Source organism: Astatotilapia calliptera, chromosome 5, assembly GCF_964374335.1.
Source record: "Astatotilapia calliptera chromosome 5, fAstCal68.1, whole genome shotgun sequence".
Classification (NCBI taxonomy): Eukaryota; Metazoa; Chordata; class Actinopteri; order Cichliformes; family Cichlidae; genus Astatotilapia; species Astatotilapia calliptera.
In genome coordinates, this window is record NC_137426.1 from 15,068,706 (window position 1) to 15,088,032 (window position 19,327).

At 40.3% G+C, this 19,327-nt stretch overlaps 1 protein-coding gene across 3 annotated transcripts; it reads left to right on the plus strand.

The window, feature by feature from the left end:
* Positions 1-1,004: 1,004 nt before the first annotated feature.
* patz1 (POZ/BTB and AT hook containing zinc finger 1) lies at positions 1,005-13,887 on the plus strand. 3 transcript variants are annotated; one of them, XM_080301224.1, is made up of 5 exons: positions 1,009-2,546; positions 3,665-3,728; positions 3,833-4,004; positions 9,426-9,638; positions 10,036-13,887. In XM_080301224.1, the coding sequence occupies exons 1-5, from the start codon at positions 1,303-1,305 to the stop codon at positions 10,512-10,514; spliced, it is 2,172 nt and encodes a 723-aa protein (XP_080157350.1). In that variant the 5' UTR covers positions 1,009-1,302; the 3' UTR covers positions 10,515-13,887. The 3 variants fall into 3 exon arrangements, with proteins under 3 accessions (XP_080157351.1, XP_080157350.1, XP_026023210.1); XM_080301225.1 differs by lacking the exons at positions 9,426-9,638; positions 10,036-13,887 and adding an exon at positions 6,255-7,781 and having other exon boundaries at positions 1,005-2,546; XM_026167425.2 differs by lacking the exon at positions 9,426-9,638 and having other exon boundaries at positions 1,011-2,546.
* Positions 13,888-19,327: the final 5,440 nt, after the last annotated feature.

Here is a 19,327-nt window from a genome sequence, read left to right on the forward strand (position 1 = left end):
CACTCAGTCTTTGTGGGTATATACACTTAAACATTTTATTAGGTACATTTATTCAGCTGCTGTCTGATTAGATACTGGTTTCAGTCACATGGCAACACCCTAATTTGGACATGTAGATGTAATCAAGAAGATCACCTGAAGTTTACATGGAGCATCAGATTGGGGTTGAACTTTGAACATGTCATGCTAAATGGGCTGCACTGAACATTTCAGAAACTGCTGATCTACTTGGGTCTTCTTACACAAGTATTCTTCCTGATGTCCATCCCTTTATAGACCACTGTGTGCCAGTGCTCTGATGGCCGCTTCCAGCAGGATGATATACACAAAGCTCATTCTCAAACTTGACACCAGAATCACTGCCATGTTACTCTAGTGGACTCCAGTCACCAGCTCCAACATCATGGATGTCCATCTGCAGCAACTACGTGGTGCATGATGACCCAACATCTGTTTCCTGCACCTTGTTGAAGTCTGTTATGAATAATTATGGCTATTCTACAAGTAAAAGGGGTCCAATCTGGTTCTAGCAAAGTGTAACTATTGAAGTCGCCCAGTGAGTTGTGGTAAATAGCCTGCAGTGTTCTGTGTCAGCAGATGAGTGGACAACCTCGGTAATTTAGTGATTTTTTTTTTTCCACTTGAGGAATATTAACTAACCCCCCCCCCCCCCCCCCCCATTTCTAAAACTGGTAAACAGCCAAATTATTGCTACAGTTCATCAGTGGAGATGTATATTTAATAAGTACAGTTGTATTGCCTTGTGCAGCTCGACCCTTACCTGAAGTGACTGGTGCATTGTGCTCTGCATGTGTTTTGAATAGGCTCACAGACAGCGCTCATAAAGAGTGACGGGAGGAGGGGGTTGTGGTTGGCTGGTTGGGGGAGGGGTTTTCACAGACAGCAGGCAGGAAGAGACCTGCGTACAAACATAAGGCATGAAGAAATGAAAGACCTCTGCAGCGCCGGAGTACTGCTGCAGCGCCGATCCCACCAGAGAAAAATAAAAAATACACGTTCACTGTCAAAGCACTGATATCGATATATATTTTTTATTATTACAAAGCGAGCGACCCCCACCCTGAAGAAAGCAGGGTCAAAGTTCACAGGAAGCTGGGGGGCTGCCATTTTTCCCTGCTGCTGCTACTGCTAGCCTTTAACGTTAGATGCTAAAACGACGGGAGGGGCGGCTGGTTTTGGATTTTGTAGCTAGCTGCTTTCGGTTGATCGAAATCCTCACGCATAATCTGCCATTTCTCCGACCTTTGTCGCCAACAACCATTGTTATTGGATGAATTCGGCATGGAGAAAGTAGCAGAGCCGTCTTGGACTTCTTCGTACACCTACCAGGTGAGCAAGCACAGTGCGGAGATGCTACACAACCTCAACATTCAGAGGAAAGATGGAGGCAGGTTCTGCGATGTGATCCTGCGCGTCGGCGAGGAAAGCTTCCCTGCCCATAAAGCAGTATTAGCCGCCTGCAGCGAGTACTTCGAGTCGGTCTTCAGCCGTCAGACTGAGGGCGACGGCGACGCCAAGGAGCTGGAGATGCATACGATCAGCCCGAAAGTTTTTAAAGACATCCTGGACTTCGCGTACACGTCTAGGATCGTGGTCCGACTGGAGTGTTTCCCGGAGTTGATGACAGCTGCCAAATTTCTTTTGATGCGCTCGGTTATTGAGATATGTCAGGAGGTTATCAAACAGTCTAACGTACAAATCCTCGTCCCGACCTCTCGGGGAGGAGATGCCAGTCTATTCCAGGCCACGGGGGCCACGGAGCTCGGTTTCCCGGTGGCTCACCAGGGTCTGGTAAACGGAACGGGAATGCTGGTGAACGGTCAGAGCTTTGCTAACAGCATGCAGATGCATGTGGACGGAGGTGAAGACGCGGCCGCGATTCTGGAGGACGGCGGCGAGTCGTCGGTGCCAATGTTGGAGCCCGTTGAGGGACTGCCAGTCTCCCCATCCGCGGAAATAACGGGGAACGCGTTTCCTCACGACGCTGGCTCCCCGGGGTCGAAACGGTGCAGGGGGAGACCAAAGAAAGCTGGCGGAGCCGTGGAGGCTGTTCACTTTAACAACAGCCCCCAGAAAGACAACGGACTGTTTCCCTGTGGGACCTGTGGCAAAGCTTTCACCGAGGCTTCCCGCTTGAAGAACCACGAAGCGCAGCACGGAGCCTCCAGCGGGGCTGTAAACAACCTCAGCGACAGCCTGTCAGCCCCGGCCGGAATTTCTCTTCTATCTCAGCCCGGGCTGCTGGAAAACGGCGTACAGTTACACGGAGGCCTCGCCTTGGACAACGGCCGCAAGAGAGAGAGGACCAGGCGGCACGTCGGCTGTGACATTTGCGGGAAAGTTTTCCGCGACGTGTACCACCTGAACCGACACAAGCTCTCCCACTCCGGGGAGAAGCCATACGCCTGCCATGTGTGCGGGCTCCGGTTCAAACGCAAGGACAGGATGTCGTACCATGTGCGCTCCCACGACGGCTCAGTTGGCAAACCCTATGTGTGCCAAAGCTGCGGTAAAGGGTTTTCAAGGTGAGTTGAATGAGATGTATAAATGATGATGATGATGATGATGATAATTGGTCAGAATCTGTTGGGAGTTGTAAAAAACAAAACAAAAACCACACACAGTGCTGTTACTGGGTCTTAATGCCCTAAATTTCCAGATCATCCCAGACAGAAATGTGCTTTGTTGTTCCTTAATATAATTAAAGGTACATGTGTAAATCAGCACATGTAATTTAGTCCATTATGTGACGGTATCAAGTGAGTGCTTCTATATATAACAGTCAAAGCAGCTTTTAGAGATGCACAGACGCCACCATCTTTCCAACAGCTAAGGATCTTGTCCATGGTTTCTAACTACTGCCGTGCAGCCATGCATGCACCTTTCATATAACATTATCACTACTTTACCTCCCACTATGCGTCCTGCCACAGCTGTCAAATTCAGGATAACCAGTGTAAGTAATCGTTAAAGTATCACCACTATGTTTTGTTTTCAGATACTCAAACCAGTTGAAGGTTGGGTTTTAGCTCACTGCCTCCACCTACTGCTTTGGAGGTTAATGTTTCTGACATGATGAAGAAAGCAGCAGTTTTTTTTTTTTTTTTTTCTCCACAAATTTTCCAGAAATCTTGTGTGTCTCAGCACAGGTATGACTGAAGAGTTCTTACTGGCCGCCTTTGTGAAGACATACTTTTATGTTTTCTCTTAAGCTACTTTGGCTTCAGGTTGGTGAGCATACAGGGTCACCAGTCTGGCTTCCTAGAGCCCCTCAATAGAACAGTGACACTGTTAATGTTATTAGTAAACCCTCTTTTGAGGAAAAGGCTGCTTTACCTTCAGCCTTGATTTGATTATTTTGTTTTTAAAACAAAGGAGCCTCTTAAGGACTCCTTTGTTATATTAATGTCATACAGCTCACCTGTACCTCGTTGCCAGCTTGCACACTGTGGGAGGACAGCTCTCTGAGACATGAATGAATGTAATTAATTTGAGTAGCTTCCTTCTCGTGATTGATTTTCATGCAATTGAGAAATTAATATAGTACTAATATACAGAGTTCCATACAGGTTAACAGGGAGTTCTGATTTCAGGCATATCAGTTCATGATGCACAGACTTTAATTTGCACTGTTTTCTTTCAGACCAGACCACCTGAATGGACATATCAAACAAGTACACACAACAGAGAGACCTCACAAGTGCCAGGTAGGATCAATATGTCTGTCTTACTTAGTGAATAGCCGCATCTAATGAGTTTCTTTTTTTTTTCTACTGTGAGAGGCATTAGCTCAGTGATTTCTGTCTTTCAGATTTGTAATGCCTCTTTTGCCACAAGAGATCGTCTCCGCTCTCACCTTGCATGCCACGAGGACAAAATCCCCTGCAAAGTTTGCGGCAAGTTCCTGCGAGCTGCCTACATGACAGACCATCTCAAGAAACACAGTGAAGGAACTCATAACTACTGTGGCATTTGCAACAAAGGTAATTCCTTCAAAAAACAAAACAGCGTTGTACTCGGGTTCGAAATCTGAAACCTTTCTACCCCTTATCTTGATCAATATCCAGAGGGTGCTGACGTCCTGGATGTTCACAATATACAGACTGATATTATTTGATATATTAGTAAATGTGCTTTTAGGAAAAATAAGACACGAGTCTAGAGTTATGGTTGATGTACTGCCTTGTGATCTTGTGATATTTAAAAGTAAGATTTTGATTATATAAGAGATTTTAGTTGTTTTTTTTAGTTGGTTGCTCTTGTAGCTTGTGGGTTGAAGTTGAATAACATAATCTGGCAGTGAATCTGTTTGTGAAGATTAACTTCACTACATGGATGTAAAATTACATCTCAAATTTTTCTCTGTTGATTATCCATAAAATCTGCTGTGATCTTCATCTGAATCACAGTCATAGACAGATCAGTCTGATTTACAAACAAGCCTGACCGATTTATTGGTGGTCCAATATTATCAGCCAGTATCAGCATTTATAATGGTGAATAAATGGAAATAAGAAGACAAGTGGGGAAAAACGTCCATCAGTTGTTCCTCCATTACTCTGAATGTTCCCTGATAACAACAGCAGCAACTATAACTGTTGGGCAAAATCCGTTTGTCTAAAAAAAGAAGGAATAGCATATTGGAATATCAGATTTTTAAATCGCCAAATATCTCTCTGTCCTAAAAATCCTATATTGGGGAGGCTTCATTAATCACTCACAGCCCAGAAGTGCGTACTGTAATTCCAGTTAAGTAAGCGAGTTTTTCTTATCATTGGCTAGATTGAAAAACCTAAAACAGTGCTGACCAACTTTCTGCTCCAGGCCGTGCACTCGTATAAGAGGGTGTTTGATGCGTCATTTCATATCAGTCGAAGACACTGTCAGATAAATGGGTGATAAAGAATATAAAAAAGTTTGGAAGTCCACTCTGCTGCAAATGAGGGAATTTGGCAATGCTGCCAAAAATGTGTGATCTGTTTGATCTTATTTAAGCGCTCCGTGTGCTCTCAGCGACGCAGTTCATTTCTAATGCGACAGCAGCACAGAACTGGTGTGAAACTAAGCTCGACGCACTTAAATATTAAAGACTACTCTGTGCATTCACGCCTCATACTTTTTCACAGCCTGATGCGAGATGTGGCCAGATCAAAACAAAGTGGATTTTATCACTCGATTATTCCTGGTGATTAAGAGCCTGTGACTAAATTAGTGAACTGGTCAGTCTGTTTTATTAGCTGCGGTTCCAGTATTGTAAAACTGACTTGGCAGCTGGTTGGGGACCGAACATAAAGGGCAGGTTTTCACATTTTCGACATCTCCAACTGAATGCATGCAAAGTCCTGCAACAATGGTGACGCATACAGTTTGGGTTGCTGTAACTTCACGGCTTCTTTTAGTGTTATTAGTCATGTGCAGCTCAACATGTTGCATGTATGAAATGCAGTTCTTCAGCAGATGGTGTGCGTGTGTCACACTTAAATAAAAGAAATGACAAAAAAATTACTCTTGCAGTCGATTTTAAATCAAAACTCTGAACATAACCTTGTCCTCATCAGGTGTTCAGCAAAAGTTGCTATAATGATCTACTAAAGTCACGACGGTCATTTCAGGTATCCTGGAAATTGCTGAGGGTTCAGATTTTAGTTTTTTGCAATTGCATGTCTGAACATTGAATTTCATATGGTGCTTACAGTCTCAGTCATACATGTTGAAGGTTTCTTCACGTGTCTGGTTTTTGCATCTTTAGGCCTTTACAGAGAGTGAGACTCAGTAGAGTCTCTAACAGGCCAGTAGTGATCATGCAGGTTGGACTCCTCTGGCTGACCTGATTATTTACTGTTCTGACGTGTGTCTTCAGTACTGTTGAAAATTTATTGGAGAAATCTAATTATATTTAGACTGATTTCAGTGTGTTTTTAAAGGAGTCATTCCATCTGTAAGAACTGTGATCCATGGGAAAAGCCCTTTCTCCTCCCAGGGGCTTAGTAAAACTGTAGTATTATTATGTTGTCTTTATTTTTACAAGTCCAGACAATACAAAAAAAACTGTTTGAAGCTCTGTTGTTTGACATTGTGGAGCAGTACAATTCTCAGTTCACCACACATCCAGAAATGAATCATGGAGTGGGAGCAAACTCGAACAGTACGCCTTTGTTTCAGGACACCTCTCTCACAGGCGGGGATGTCAGTGTGTCAAGCAACTTCCTTCTTCTTTGTTCCTTTGGTCCCAGGTTTCTCCACCGCATCCTACCTTAAGGTGCATATAAAGACACACCACGGTTCTCCACTGCCCCCCTCTGCCACAATGCACACCTTCCCTGAGCCAAGGGGGGAACTGCAGATGCACAACGGCAACCCTTACCACATGGGACGCCAGTGCTCAGTGGAAGGCAAGCAGCCGCCCGCCCCATCCCAAACTTTCATGTTTCTGGCTTTCATTTGTTCTGCGGCCGTTTATTTATTTATTTTCTTTGGGGGGGGGAGAAACATGCTGCTGCATCTCTGTATATGTTAACACACGCATACATCAGCTCCTGCTTCCAAGCTTTTTGCTGAAACATTTACTATTGCACCTTCATTTGTCAAGTATTGCACGTCTCTGTGACGACAGTTGCTGTAATTATTCTCTAACTGTGGCACCAATTTTTTTATTTTTTTATTAATGATATCCAGGTTAATTAGGCATGCGGTCAGTGTTACATAAAAAGCTGGAAATGCCAGTGAGCTCAGGCCAGCTTCGTGACTCATGCCAAAGGTCGGGGTGGTAGGGCTGCGGGAAACTATTGTCACACCCTAGAGCATTAAATCTGTTTGGTAGTTGGAGAACTAATTTATCTTTTAACATCCTGGACTCATCTCAAACTTTAGGCTTTATTTCTAATGTGATGTGTACGTACAACTATTCTTTTAAACCCTGTTTTGTTTTGAAAACTGCCTACATATTCCTGTTGCCACTTGGAATAACTGAAGATCTATCCTTTTTTTTGTAATTCTTAAGCTGACCTTTTTTTTTTTTTTTTTTTTTTTTTTTACTCTCAACCATGTTAGCAGGTCGCATACTAATTCACATTTCTTTTATTTGTACGCGTGTGTCTGTCCAGCATGGCCATGGCCGTATGGTTAACAGTGTCTGTATCTGCTTGGCTGGTTCATCAACTGTTGTTGGGCTATGCACAGTGTTGCATGATCGTCCTAACGTGTGCTCCATTTGCCCTGGATTCATTGAAATTTTCGTAGTTGTGCCATTTCTGTTGGAGAAACTGTGAACCGAACCCACAAGTGGTTAAATGTAATATCAAAGAAAATGCTGTCTTCTGTTGATTTACAATTTAATGACTTGGGCTTTTAAAATAATGGATTACATTAACAACTACACATAATATGTCAGTGGAAACATCAACAGGGTTCTAAAATTCACACCTCTTACCTGTCACAGGTGCAAATTAAGCATGAGAATCCCAAGAACCACTGCAGGATGCTTTGAAATTATATGTGGCATTTGTAAAATTAAGTGCAGCAGTCACAATTATAATAGCAACTTCAAACTGTCTTTTCAGAAAATGCATACCTTTTAGTCAAAGAGCTATTAGAAAGCACTATTACTACACTATATATTAAGCTCTGATACTAAAAAGGGAAAATGATGTTCTTACTTAAAAAATTTAATTTTTTTTCCAGCAATATATGTCACAAACTTGCAGCACTATATTTACTATATTTCATTAAAAGAAGCCTTCCATATATATATCTGAAAAGTTGCCCACCGTTATTGATTATATATCTGTGATTGGACAATATTAACTGATAATATTGGTCAGGATCTAGTTTGGGGGATAGCTGGTCTTCTTTCTTTTTTTAAACTTCTAAACCTTATAAAGGAAAGTGAGCTTCTGTTGAAATGACACAAAAAAAGCATGTTTATACCAGATAAGTTAAACTTGTTTTACCTCATAGGCCACATACAGCCAATTTGATCTTTAAGTGTACTGGACCAGCAAAACTCTCCTTTCTGTCGGTGTAAAGACATTTAAACATTTAAGCAATTAGATATTAACATATAATATGGAGAAGTGCAGTTTCGACTGTAGGTCTCAGTTTTTCTACTTGCTAAATGTGTAAAATTAAAGAACAAGTTCTGTTAGGTATTTGGTCAGACTGTCCTTTATTTATAAACAAGGTTTTTTGGGTTTTGTTGTTGTTGTTGTTGTTGTTTTAAACAAAACAAAAAACCTAGAAATTTCAATAATACATAATAGGAAGACATGAACTTTTCAATTTCTCTAGTTCTTCACAACTTCAGTATAGAATGAATGCGGGAGGTTTTCATCAGCAGAAAAGGCTGTAAAACTTAAATACAGGGAAATACAGTTACACACACAGGGGTGCACATAAGTGGTCCGCAGGTGCGCATTCGCTGTCAAAATAAAAGACGCGCTGCGCACCAGATAAGAAGTTGCAACGCGCGTTCGCGTACTTATAAAAGGCGCTGTTTTTGTCCGCTAGAGCTCTGTGCGTTCATCATTTGTTTGAAGCCAGCTCACCTCCTGCAACCACTTTTCCGAGAATACGCGCTTCTTTTGCGGTTCGGACTCCTTCTGACATTTCTTTGGAGGTGGAGGAACACCAAAGTAATTGCTTAAAGGAGCTTCTTCGACATCTTTAAGAGTTCTAAACAAATGTCTGTCCTCCAGAAAATTTTATGTGCGCAAACGCGCGTTGCTACTTCTTATCTGGTGTTCATCTTTTATTTTAACAGCGAATGCGCACCTGCGGACCACTTATGTGCGCCCCTGGTTATACAGACATTTACCGACACCACTGACAAGCACACGTCCCCCCCCCCCCCCTTTTTTTTTTTTTTTCCCCTCTACTTCTTTTTTGTTCTTTTACCTGTAACCTTCACTTCGTGTCACAGGACCAGTGAGACGTGTGAACGTTACACTTCTCTCCCTGGGGGGGCATTGTGACAAGATACAGCTGGATTCGCAGATGCATCTGGTGACATTAATTGCTGGCTCCATTCTTTAGCTGCTTTAATGAGCCAGCATGTGCAATCAAAGGATCCCGTGTAGTTTTTTTAATTGCACCTGTGTTTAACAAATCAAGTTTCAGCAAGGATTATAATGAAATGGCACAGTTTGATTAAAGCAGTCAGGCAGCCAGGGATTTATTGTTTGTTGACTGTGAGCTGAAGAAAAGGTTAATTCATTCATCAACGCCAGCTTTAGTGAAGGGACTCACTCAGCATGGGCTCATTTTCAGTACTGTACATGTCTAGTATACTGTGTACAAACAGCATTAACACTAGTGATGAAGTAAAGGTATTTTTGTCCGTATGGTTTCCACCGGCCTGTTATATCTGTCCCTCCCCCTTCCTTTCTCCCTGGCTGGGTGCTGTGTAGACCTGTGCGCCAGTCGCCAGCTGCTTCTCACCTCGTCTGAGGCAGAGGGGCGCTTTCATGGGCTCTCTGGACACCCAGTTCTTCCCCAGCCTGGCCATTCAACCCTCTGCTTGCAGCCTGAGCTGCTCATGGGGAAGCCAGGTGGGGCTCCATATTTCTGGGAGTGTCGCTCTGGCGGGGTGCCTGGCTTCCCCGTCCATGGGCCTGTCACAGGTCAGTACAGTCCAGCAGGAGGGTGGGTGGGGGCATGGTGCTAGCATGGCCTATTGGTTGGATGAGCACAGCAGAATTCTCAGTGGACACCGGGCAAATGGACTGAGCTAGATGACTGTGTAGTTAAATGCTGTAGCCACATTTTGGAAAGAACTGTATTTAATTATTCATGTCTTTCAGTCATCGTAACTGGTTCTGCCCGTGCTTGGTGCTTTCTCATGTGACCCCCGAAGTTTACATTTTATTTCTTTTCAGGTGCCAGCCAACAAATGGATTAAAGATGTTTTTTGAGAAAGCCTAAAGCCTAATTCATGCCTCTCTTTTTCTCCCATTTGTCCCCCCCCCCCCTTTCTTTTGCCTCACCTCCCTCTTCATGTCCATGCTGTATCTACCTCAGACGGGCAGGAAAACGCTGGTAAATGTCCTCACCTGGAATCGGAAGAATCAGATCCTTCATTCGGGGATTTGTCCAACAGCGAAGAGCTTAAATCTCCACACAAAACCGACGGACCAGAACTCGAGATGCCCTCTTTGCCCTGCAATGGCGCCTCTGCGGGGGCTTTGGTCTCTCCAGAGGCATCTAAAGCCAAGACGGACCCTGAGAAGAAATTTATCTGCGGGATCTGTGGTCAGGCTTTCCGCACAAAGTCCTACCTCAACAAGCACCAGCACAGAGTTCACAAAGCCCAGAAGGTCCAGGGCGTTTCGGGGTCCAGCTTGAGTGATATAGCCCCTTCCCTGACGTCTCCCTTCTCCCCTCAACAAAACATGTCTCTGCTCGAGTCCTTTGGCTTTCAGATAGTTCAATCAGCTTTTGCCTCTTCACTGGTGGACGCTGAGGTGGGTCAAAGTGGAATTGATTTTGGAGGAAAGTGACCTTTTTTGCTTGAGGCTTTACAAGTTGCAGGAAAGCCACTTTTTCTTAGGACAAAGCTGGGTTGCCCACAGAAGATACTCTGTATTTGGGAATATCTTTGCCTCAAGACTACTTTTTTTTTTTTTTCTTTTTTTGTCATGTTGGTTAATGTGTATCCAATATTTTTGTGAAAGACTGCCATATAATTCCTACCTTTTCTACTTTTCCAGATTATGTATGTGTCTGGCATTTTGCTTTATAAAGAAATTACATGAAGGCTTTATTTCCTTTAACCGCTAGGGATGTGTCGAAGTTCTGTTTTCTTTAAAGCCCTTTTCAGACCCTGATTATATTTATCAGTTTGTTAAAGTGATGGCAATCAGACAATTCAGACATGGGTCACTTTAACATTAATGTTCCTATGACAGAGAGCCATTTGGTGTAAAGACTCAGCCCACTGTTTCCCGTAAGTAGATTTTTGTGCTTGTGGCATTAAGTATTGCTGTTATTGAGTAATTAACCACACTCCTTATTAGAAGCAAGGTCTCTCTTGTGGAATTCATGATGGATAAACGCTTGTAGGTCTGACCTAACGAGTTTGGTAATTGTTAAAGAAAAGTGACCAAGACATTCAGTCAAAGGAGCGCACGTCTGAAAAGGGCTTTCAGCTTTTATGTGTGATTTACCAATCACAGTTAAATCCCCATGTTTGAGATGAATTCTGTACTGCATCGTTAAAACGTAAAGTAATCTTTGTCCTTTTGCTCACTTCACCTACTCTGGTGTACTTGGTTAATAGACCCATGGCCATCACAGTGAATTTTTAATGCTTTATATCCTTACGCTCCCCTTAAGTCTTTAAACAGATGTCTTTACCTCAGAGCAACAAGAGGGCTAAATTCTGTATTCATTACCTTACTTACTACCTTTAAGAGAGGACTTTTTTTTTCTTAAGTAAAGAGATTTAATTTGGCTTAAAGTTTGCTAGCAGGGCTTTTTTTAATCTGTTAAATGCTAAAGAAGAAATATTAATAACAGGCTTGATGTGCATTTCATGCTGTTTCTTTTCCTTTTTTTTTTTTGCTTCCAGTGTGTCAAGTGTCAGTTCTTATGCCAGTGAGTAGGACTGGTAGGTGTTAGGAAGCACTTAAAAAGCCCTTTGTTATGTGTTGAGTTGAATTATTTGTGAAATGTTCCTTTAAGGAGAGGGAAGCCATTTATTGTTGTGATCTTCACAGTGTACCTGAATGCTTTTCCTATGAGATTTCTTTTTCTTTTTCTTTTTAACATATTTGGATGCAAAATCTGTCTTGAATCGTCATAAGCTTGTTAGCGTTGAGGTTTGTTTTCCTGCTACATGGACAGCGTTTCCCAGTCTTGTTTTTTTTTAGGTGTTAAATCAGTTGTGTAAATGAAACAGGGACCAAGGTCAGGTATATTTTCGGTATATATTTTGAGAAATGTAGATTATATTTTATTAACTTATTAATGCCCTTGATTTTGTGTAGTTCTTTTTTTCCCCCTTTCATTGTGTGAAAACAAAAATCTTGTGATTTGCTCAGTTTGATTATTTTCACTCTAAATTATATTAAATATAGATGCGTGTTTGTTGTTTGTGTGTGTTGTGCAACAGACATCGAGAGGGTTCGAGGAAAGATTTGCAATGTGATCCACCAACCTGTGAGTCAGCAGAACATATTTGGCTTTCTTTAATGTGTCATTGTTTCGTGTCCTGTTACTCTTCTCCCTCCTCTTAGATTGCTATTGCTGTGTTGTTGCCGCCGCGTGCTGCGCTTTCCGCAATGGTCACAGACAGTACCTGTCTGGGTGTCTCACTGTGTTTATTCACAGACATTCATGTGTGCTTATAAGGGTAGGGGAAAAAATCCTTTTACAGTGTCTTGAAGCACAACGCAACATCTTCGGTGTGGCTGACGGTTAAAGACCCGAAGAATTGGTGTTTTGAAGCTGAAACCAGCCGATGCTTTGAATTTATATAAAAAGTAACCCATGTATCTGCAGATGTAATTCACTTTATTGATTAAATTACCGACAAACACAAATCCCAGTTTTTCACAATGTTCTTTCATCCCTCTTTGTTGTAGTGGTGGTGAATCAGAAAACACCGACAGGTGGCACTGAAACATTTGTGGAAAGGGATCTGCTCTTTTTAATGCTCTAAATTTAATGATTTAGTGTCATGTGGACCTCATTTTTCATTGGTTGGTGTTTTGTTTTTGTGCTTTAAAAGTGTATCATGATGCAAATCAGGCTGGGTCCAGCAGCAAACTGTGTGTGTGTTTCTCTGTTAACAAAAACAGAGTGTATAATTGTGTGTGACTTTCTGTTTGATCTGTTTCCTGCTTTCTGCTTAATTATTATTTGTGGGTAATTGAGTCTGTTAAATTCAGTACATTCCCTTATTATTTATAGTTATATTGTGATTGTAACAAGTGTATATACCTTCCATATACACCTCTATAAATATATATAAATATATATATATATATAGATATATAAAAGAACCAACCAATATGATCAGTGTTTGTAAGTGGTGGTCCTGTACATAAAAAGATTTTTTTTTTTTTTTTTTTTCTCCGTTGGTTTTGTTTGTTTTTTTTCTTGTCTGTTTTGTGGAGGGATGTTAAGTTATGGCCATTTGAAGGGTAAACTGCATGTTCTGGCATGCGAGCCGAGGTGGGGACTGATTGTCGATCACTGGTTGGTGGCAGTAGTCGTTTCACTGCTCACTGTACTATAACTCTGCTCCGGTAGCGCTCAGGCTGCCAGCTGACCTTTTTTGAGTTTTCTTTTTTGATCCACTCTGCACTAGTATTTACTCTTTGAAAGGTAATAAGGGTTGTGTTGTCATAATTATTATTTCAAGACAAGTGTAAAATGCTGTAAGGATGTAATTCAACCTTTCTTTTTTTGTAGTTGGTTTGATTTTTTTCCTCCCCCACAGGGATGTATAATTTGTTTCATTTATGTTGGTACTCCAGTGTAAAACATGACGTATTATTTCGGCCTGGGTGTTTTTGCTTTGTGCTTTTTGTCTGTTGCGAAGTGCCTTCCAAATACTGATTGTGCACAGCAGTGGATTAAAAAAAAAAAGGTCCTCTTTTCTATAGGTTAATTATTGTACAGAGTGACTCGCATTGACACTTTTGTATAAAAACACAAATGTAAAATATGTTCACTTGGTATTTTATCATCGTACACGATTGCTCTTAAAACATGTGAGCTACATGTTTTGTTATAACGTCTTTGGACATATTTCAATATAAGCTTACTTTTCTATAGATATTTGTTTTTGTACTCTGTTATTGAGTCTCATCTCTTGTCTTGGTACAGAGGTGAGCATCAAATAAATTGCAACTTAAGCCCCCCCAACTGTTGTCTTGTTATTACTCGTACTTGGTCTTTTGCAGCTGTAGTCCAGTTCCTTACAGTTTTTCGTGTGCATTTAGAGATGCTTTTGTGGAGATCATTGTTTGTAATGAGCAGTTGTTTGAGTTACTGTTGCCTTCCTATCAGTTTGGAGCAGTCTGGCTCTTCTCTAACCTCTGGCATCAACGAGGCATTTTCACCCAGAGAACTGCTGCTCACTGGATTTTTTTTTTTTTTTCACCATTCTCTAAAAAAAACCCTAGAGGTGGTTGTGAGGAAAATCTCTCTGAAATACTCAGTGGCGTGTTCACGGTCACTTAAATCGCCTGGTTTGTTGTGAAGTATTTCACCCACATGATCACTTTAGTGCCAACAATTACCCACTTTGTCGCAGTGCCACTCTTTTTGACAAAATGAGAACCATCATAGCTTCTGTTTGATCGTGATAATAACTGTAATAATGTAGTGTCCTGTGTTTTAATCTAACAAAGTAGACAAACAACTTTAATTAAAATGGGTCTGAACTGAAAGGTAAAATTAAATGATCTATATTGTTTTCCTTAAGCTACAGCTAGGTAACTTTAAATCAAATTACTGAATTTATGGAGTGTTGGTTTATGTCATGTTTTTTTTTTTTTTGTTTGTTTTTTTTAAATTAAGAAGAAAATGGAGTATGAATATGTTCTTCCTCTTTGTGTCATTACTCTTTTTAGATTTTAAGCGTAAGAGGGCTGAATCACGAGCACAAATTAATACACTAAAACTAAAACACAATGCAGATGCACAAATAAGCCATGCAGAATGAACAACGGTAAAACCACAAGTTTAGGGATTTAGACTATTGTAAACACTTGGTTTAAGACATTTTTTAAACTCTTTGATATGTATGTCACTGCAGCTTAAGCTGGGAGGTCCTGCCTAGCAGGGTGGCATAGAGTAAATACACATATAACGATGGAGATACATTATGGTATATCTACAGTGGCTATCTTACCACAATATAGCCAAACAACAACCCTATAACAAACATGTAGAGCCAGTTGATGGTCCCACAAACCACATAAGCAGAAGGACGCCAGACTTGTAGGAAGAGGTCAGCAAGGAGAACCATAGACACTCCAGCTGCAAGAAGATTCAAACATTAAAAAGCTATTTAGATATGAAGCTCAGTCAAGTATGGGCGCAGAAATCTTTTATATAGGAGTTGGGTAAAAAAAAAAAAAAAAAGGAGTAACTCACAAGGCCCAAGCTCATAAATGCAAATGACACAAAAGATCAGAGTGATGTTCACATACGGGATCCATGAATTCAGATCCTGTAAAAGTTGGATTGATGGAATGAATCCTCTAACATACAACAGAAGAAGAGGAAATGCGCTGAATGTATTTACCTTGATTGACAACATGACGGTAAGAACACACATGGTGATACCCATCAGTAGATAGCCATAGCCCATAAGTTTCTTTCTGCCAGTATGATCGATCAAGAAGGACTGATGCACAGCAAATAAGCAAAAACTGATAACAATGTTCTTCATGTTTGATTATTTTTTATGAAATCTTCGTATCGAGCATGTTCTTTCCTCTTTCCCAGTCTTTACTTCTTTATTATTTATGTAAATGATCAAATGTGCAGAATCGTGCCCAAGAAGTAAAACTAAAAGACATTTTTAGAATCACCCAATAACCAAGAGCTTTTTAGATGTAAAGTCTAATTTATGCAACTTTACTTACACACAACGTTATAGCGATGAGCTCTGTTGCTCCAATACCAATGGCCAAGTAATGCATCTTGTCCTCTGGCACTCCAGACTCACGGAAGATGTCAAAGGCGTAGAAGCACAGCTGAACAAGAGGATGACAGATGAAAGGGAACTAGAAACTGCAATTTCGAACAGATTTAAGTTGATAACTGTCATATCGGCAGAGAAACATAAGCATACAGCATTGATGCCGCAAAACTGAAGGCCAGCACAAGGGATGGCTAGAGTCAGCAGTTGCCATCGCACACAGCGAGAGGTGAGCAGATCCTTTACAGTCTTTGCCTTTTCTCCCTGAGACCTCTCCCGCTCCAACTGCATGTCGTCCAACTCCATCTTTAAGTTGTCCTCCTGCCACAGCCACTGTAAAGCTGTTGGACACAGAAATACCACAAGGATTACATCCAAAGTCTGTTCCATCAGTCTGCCAATGAATAGATCTTTACTGAGGTTTACTAGTGTGGTCAGTTACAACATTAAAAGTTCTGACGAATGAAAACAATTGTTTCTTTACAGTGGCAGTATCAGTTCATTTTTGCATTTTACATAATGGAGGAGAATAAAAATAGCCAAGATTCCAATGTGGTGCATTGGATGGCTTTGGAAAATGTGAAGGAGGACATAAATCTTGGACTTTTCACTGTATTTTTATAAGTTTTACAGCTTTCCCTGCTGATAAAGACATCCTCTATCACCAAATTATAGACTCCTGTAAATTTACACATGTACTTCTGACAATTTAAGCCATGCAGATAGTGTGTACTTCAATAACATGTTTCAGTTGAAATTGCTGAAACATGTTATTGAAGTACCAGTTTCACTGGTCCAACACACATAAAATCAAAGTGGGCTGTATGAGGCCCTCAGTGTTAAACGAGTTTGACATCCCTGGCCTAATATATCCTCCTGTTAATATCTGAGAGATCAGAGTGTCTGAAAGGCAGTGCCTGCTGTTAATAAACAACAAATGCTTATGCAATTACTGGCCATAGGTGACAGGAAGGCTTCCACTGTGAACAGCCCCAGCCCAGCATCGCACACTTAAAACAGCCACGAAGAAGGACCAGATGAGCTGGTTGGTAGATTCGTCGATTGGAGTTTTGTACCTCACCATCCATGTGTAGTTCACAAAACTCTGAATGTGCTGCAGAAAGGTTAGCGAGGTTAAATAGACAAACTTTAGCAGCCAAACTTGACAAAATAGGCAATTTAAAGAAAACAATTTGGACAATCTGTAATTTGGTTGTTCTTATTTTCACATTTTAATATTGACATATGTTATCAACCCATTGGGTGATATTTTTAGTCTTATATCTTTTATAATGGGGTCAGGTCAGTTGTTATTTAGAAACAAAGTCTATGCAATATCAATTATATGCACATCATCATGGGTTTAGGAAACATTTATCCCGTGTGCAATAAATTATTGGTGCGCACAAACAAAAAAAAAAGAACTAATGGAAATGTAGGTACCAGCTTTATACTTTGATTTTTTCCCCCTTTCTTTGAATATTTATGTTTACCACATTTAGGTTTTCCAATTTCCAACAGCTCCTTGCATATGCACAAACAATTAAGTGGTGAAGTAAATAGAAAAATGGGTGATGGATGGATTGTTGAATAAAAGCTTCTTTGTGTTGTTTTTCATTTTTTTAATCTCATGTTTTTCTGAAAAATTTCAGCTAAAAAATGATTTAGTATACAAATAAGATAAGTTTAAAAAAAGTCTTATGTGACATTTTCTTAACCATCAGCACTTTTTAAATGTTTCTTCTTTCTCCTTTCTGGCTTTTGTGTTTCATGAGAATCCGATGCTAAAAGCAAACTGCATGGCGAGTAAGTAGGCCTAATATCACTACTGTTATTGTAAATTACAGTCAACAGGGACTAGAAATCAGCAAATCACAGGCTCTTTTCTACTGAATATCACATTGGAGGCAAATAACTTTTATGTGCCATCAAATGTCGTGACAAAAAGTTTGAAGAGCTTACTGGCTGGTGAAGACTTTAATAGAGCACTACTGTGAGGACATAATCTTTAACCATAGCAAACTTCATTACAGTGAGATATACAATAATACTGAGTGTGAACATATTTTATGTGTACACTGCGTAACTAACAGGCATCTTACCACTTACCAATGCTTTAAGCTTTGCAGTGATTAATAAAAACACGTACATGTTGCCAAACAGTCACTCCCTGCTGCTGTTACAGCTGTGCCTTATTTAGTAGATACAGACATGAAACTAAAATGTCATAATATTTTTTGAAGTTCAACATAAAACTAGCCAAAGGCGTTCTGCAGCATATTTTTACAAATGTTGTACTTTTACTCAAACACTGTATTTAAGAATAGCTTTCAAAAACAATTTGTACTGTGTGTACGTTTTTGCAATTACAATTACAGATGCTTTGATTTTGCAGCATGTTCTGCTATTTTCTGTTTTTTTAATCAATTTGCAAAATGTAATGTATTTTTTTTTTGTGAATTTTGAATAGATGCAGCCTGTAATGCAGTCTTTATTTACCTAATTTTTAATCTTTATTGTGCTCAAATTATTAAAATCAAAGTAAAATCCAATAATATGTGACAATGCTGTTTTGCTGATTTCTTTATACAAAGCTCTTTCACAGAAATTAACGCTTCTGATCTGTTGGCAGGATACTGCAGGTCTGCAGTGGATGTTTCATATAGTTTTTTACTTTAATAGTAAAATCTTGTCCTTAAATGCATTTGTATAGGTTTACAGTGAGCTAGAATAGATAGATAAAGCAACAAAGACCAGTTTACTCACATTTATACACTCTGTGACCTTGAGATTGTATCAATCATGTTTCATAAAACACGTTAATTTCATAGCCCATGACATTCCCATAGTTGCTATCACTGCAGCTGTGCCAGTATAGTCTGTTTTCTGGTTAGAAATTAGTTTTTAATCTGTGACGCACACAGAAAAACATGAGAAAGTACAATGAGCTAAGGTCATGCGGCTCTGATACACAGATAAAAAGAACACCATTATTGACTGTGTGTGCAGCATGGGCGTGTTATGTTACTGCAAACGGAGTCCCTCGTTACACGTTTAAAAGATTTAACTGATGTGTTTTTGTTATTCTTGTAACTTTTTCTTGTTTTTTTGTGTTGATGTTTCTGTCTCCAAAATGTTGTTTTCATTGACAGCCCGATGAAGATAAAATTTACTGATACACCAATGAAACGGAAGCAAACCTGAAAGGTTTGAAAGATGTCAGTGTTTAGCTGAGTGGCCTTATGGGCATGCATGATCTTGAGAGCTTGAACAGCTTGTGGCTACAACTGTAGCTGCCTCCACCAGTGTGTGAATGTGAGAGTGAATGAATAGTGGTATTGTAAAGCGCTTTGGGTGCCTTGAAAAGCGCTATATAAATCCAAACCATTATTATTATAATGGTCACTACACTGGACAGCTCTTCAATGGCTGTTTTCTTGCAAAATCTTATTTTTGTGTCAGTGCTGATGGTGTACTTGCACATAAACCACTACATTGGACACTGATGTGTCACTCCATACCCTGCCACCCAGTCAAAAGGTATGTTGTCCACCTAAGTGGACATGTAAAAAACTAAAAGTACATGTTTCAAAAAATGAAGTTCAAAAATCTTTTTTTAATGCCTAAAGATGAATAAAAATACTTAAGAAAAAT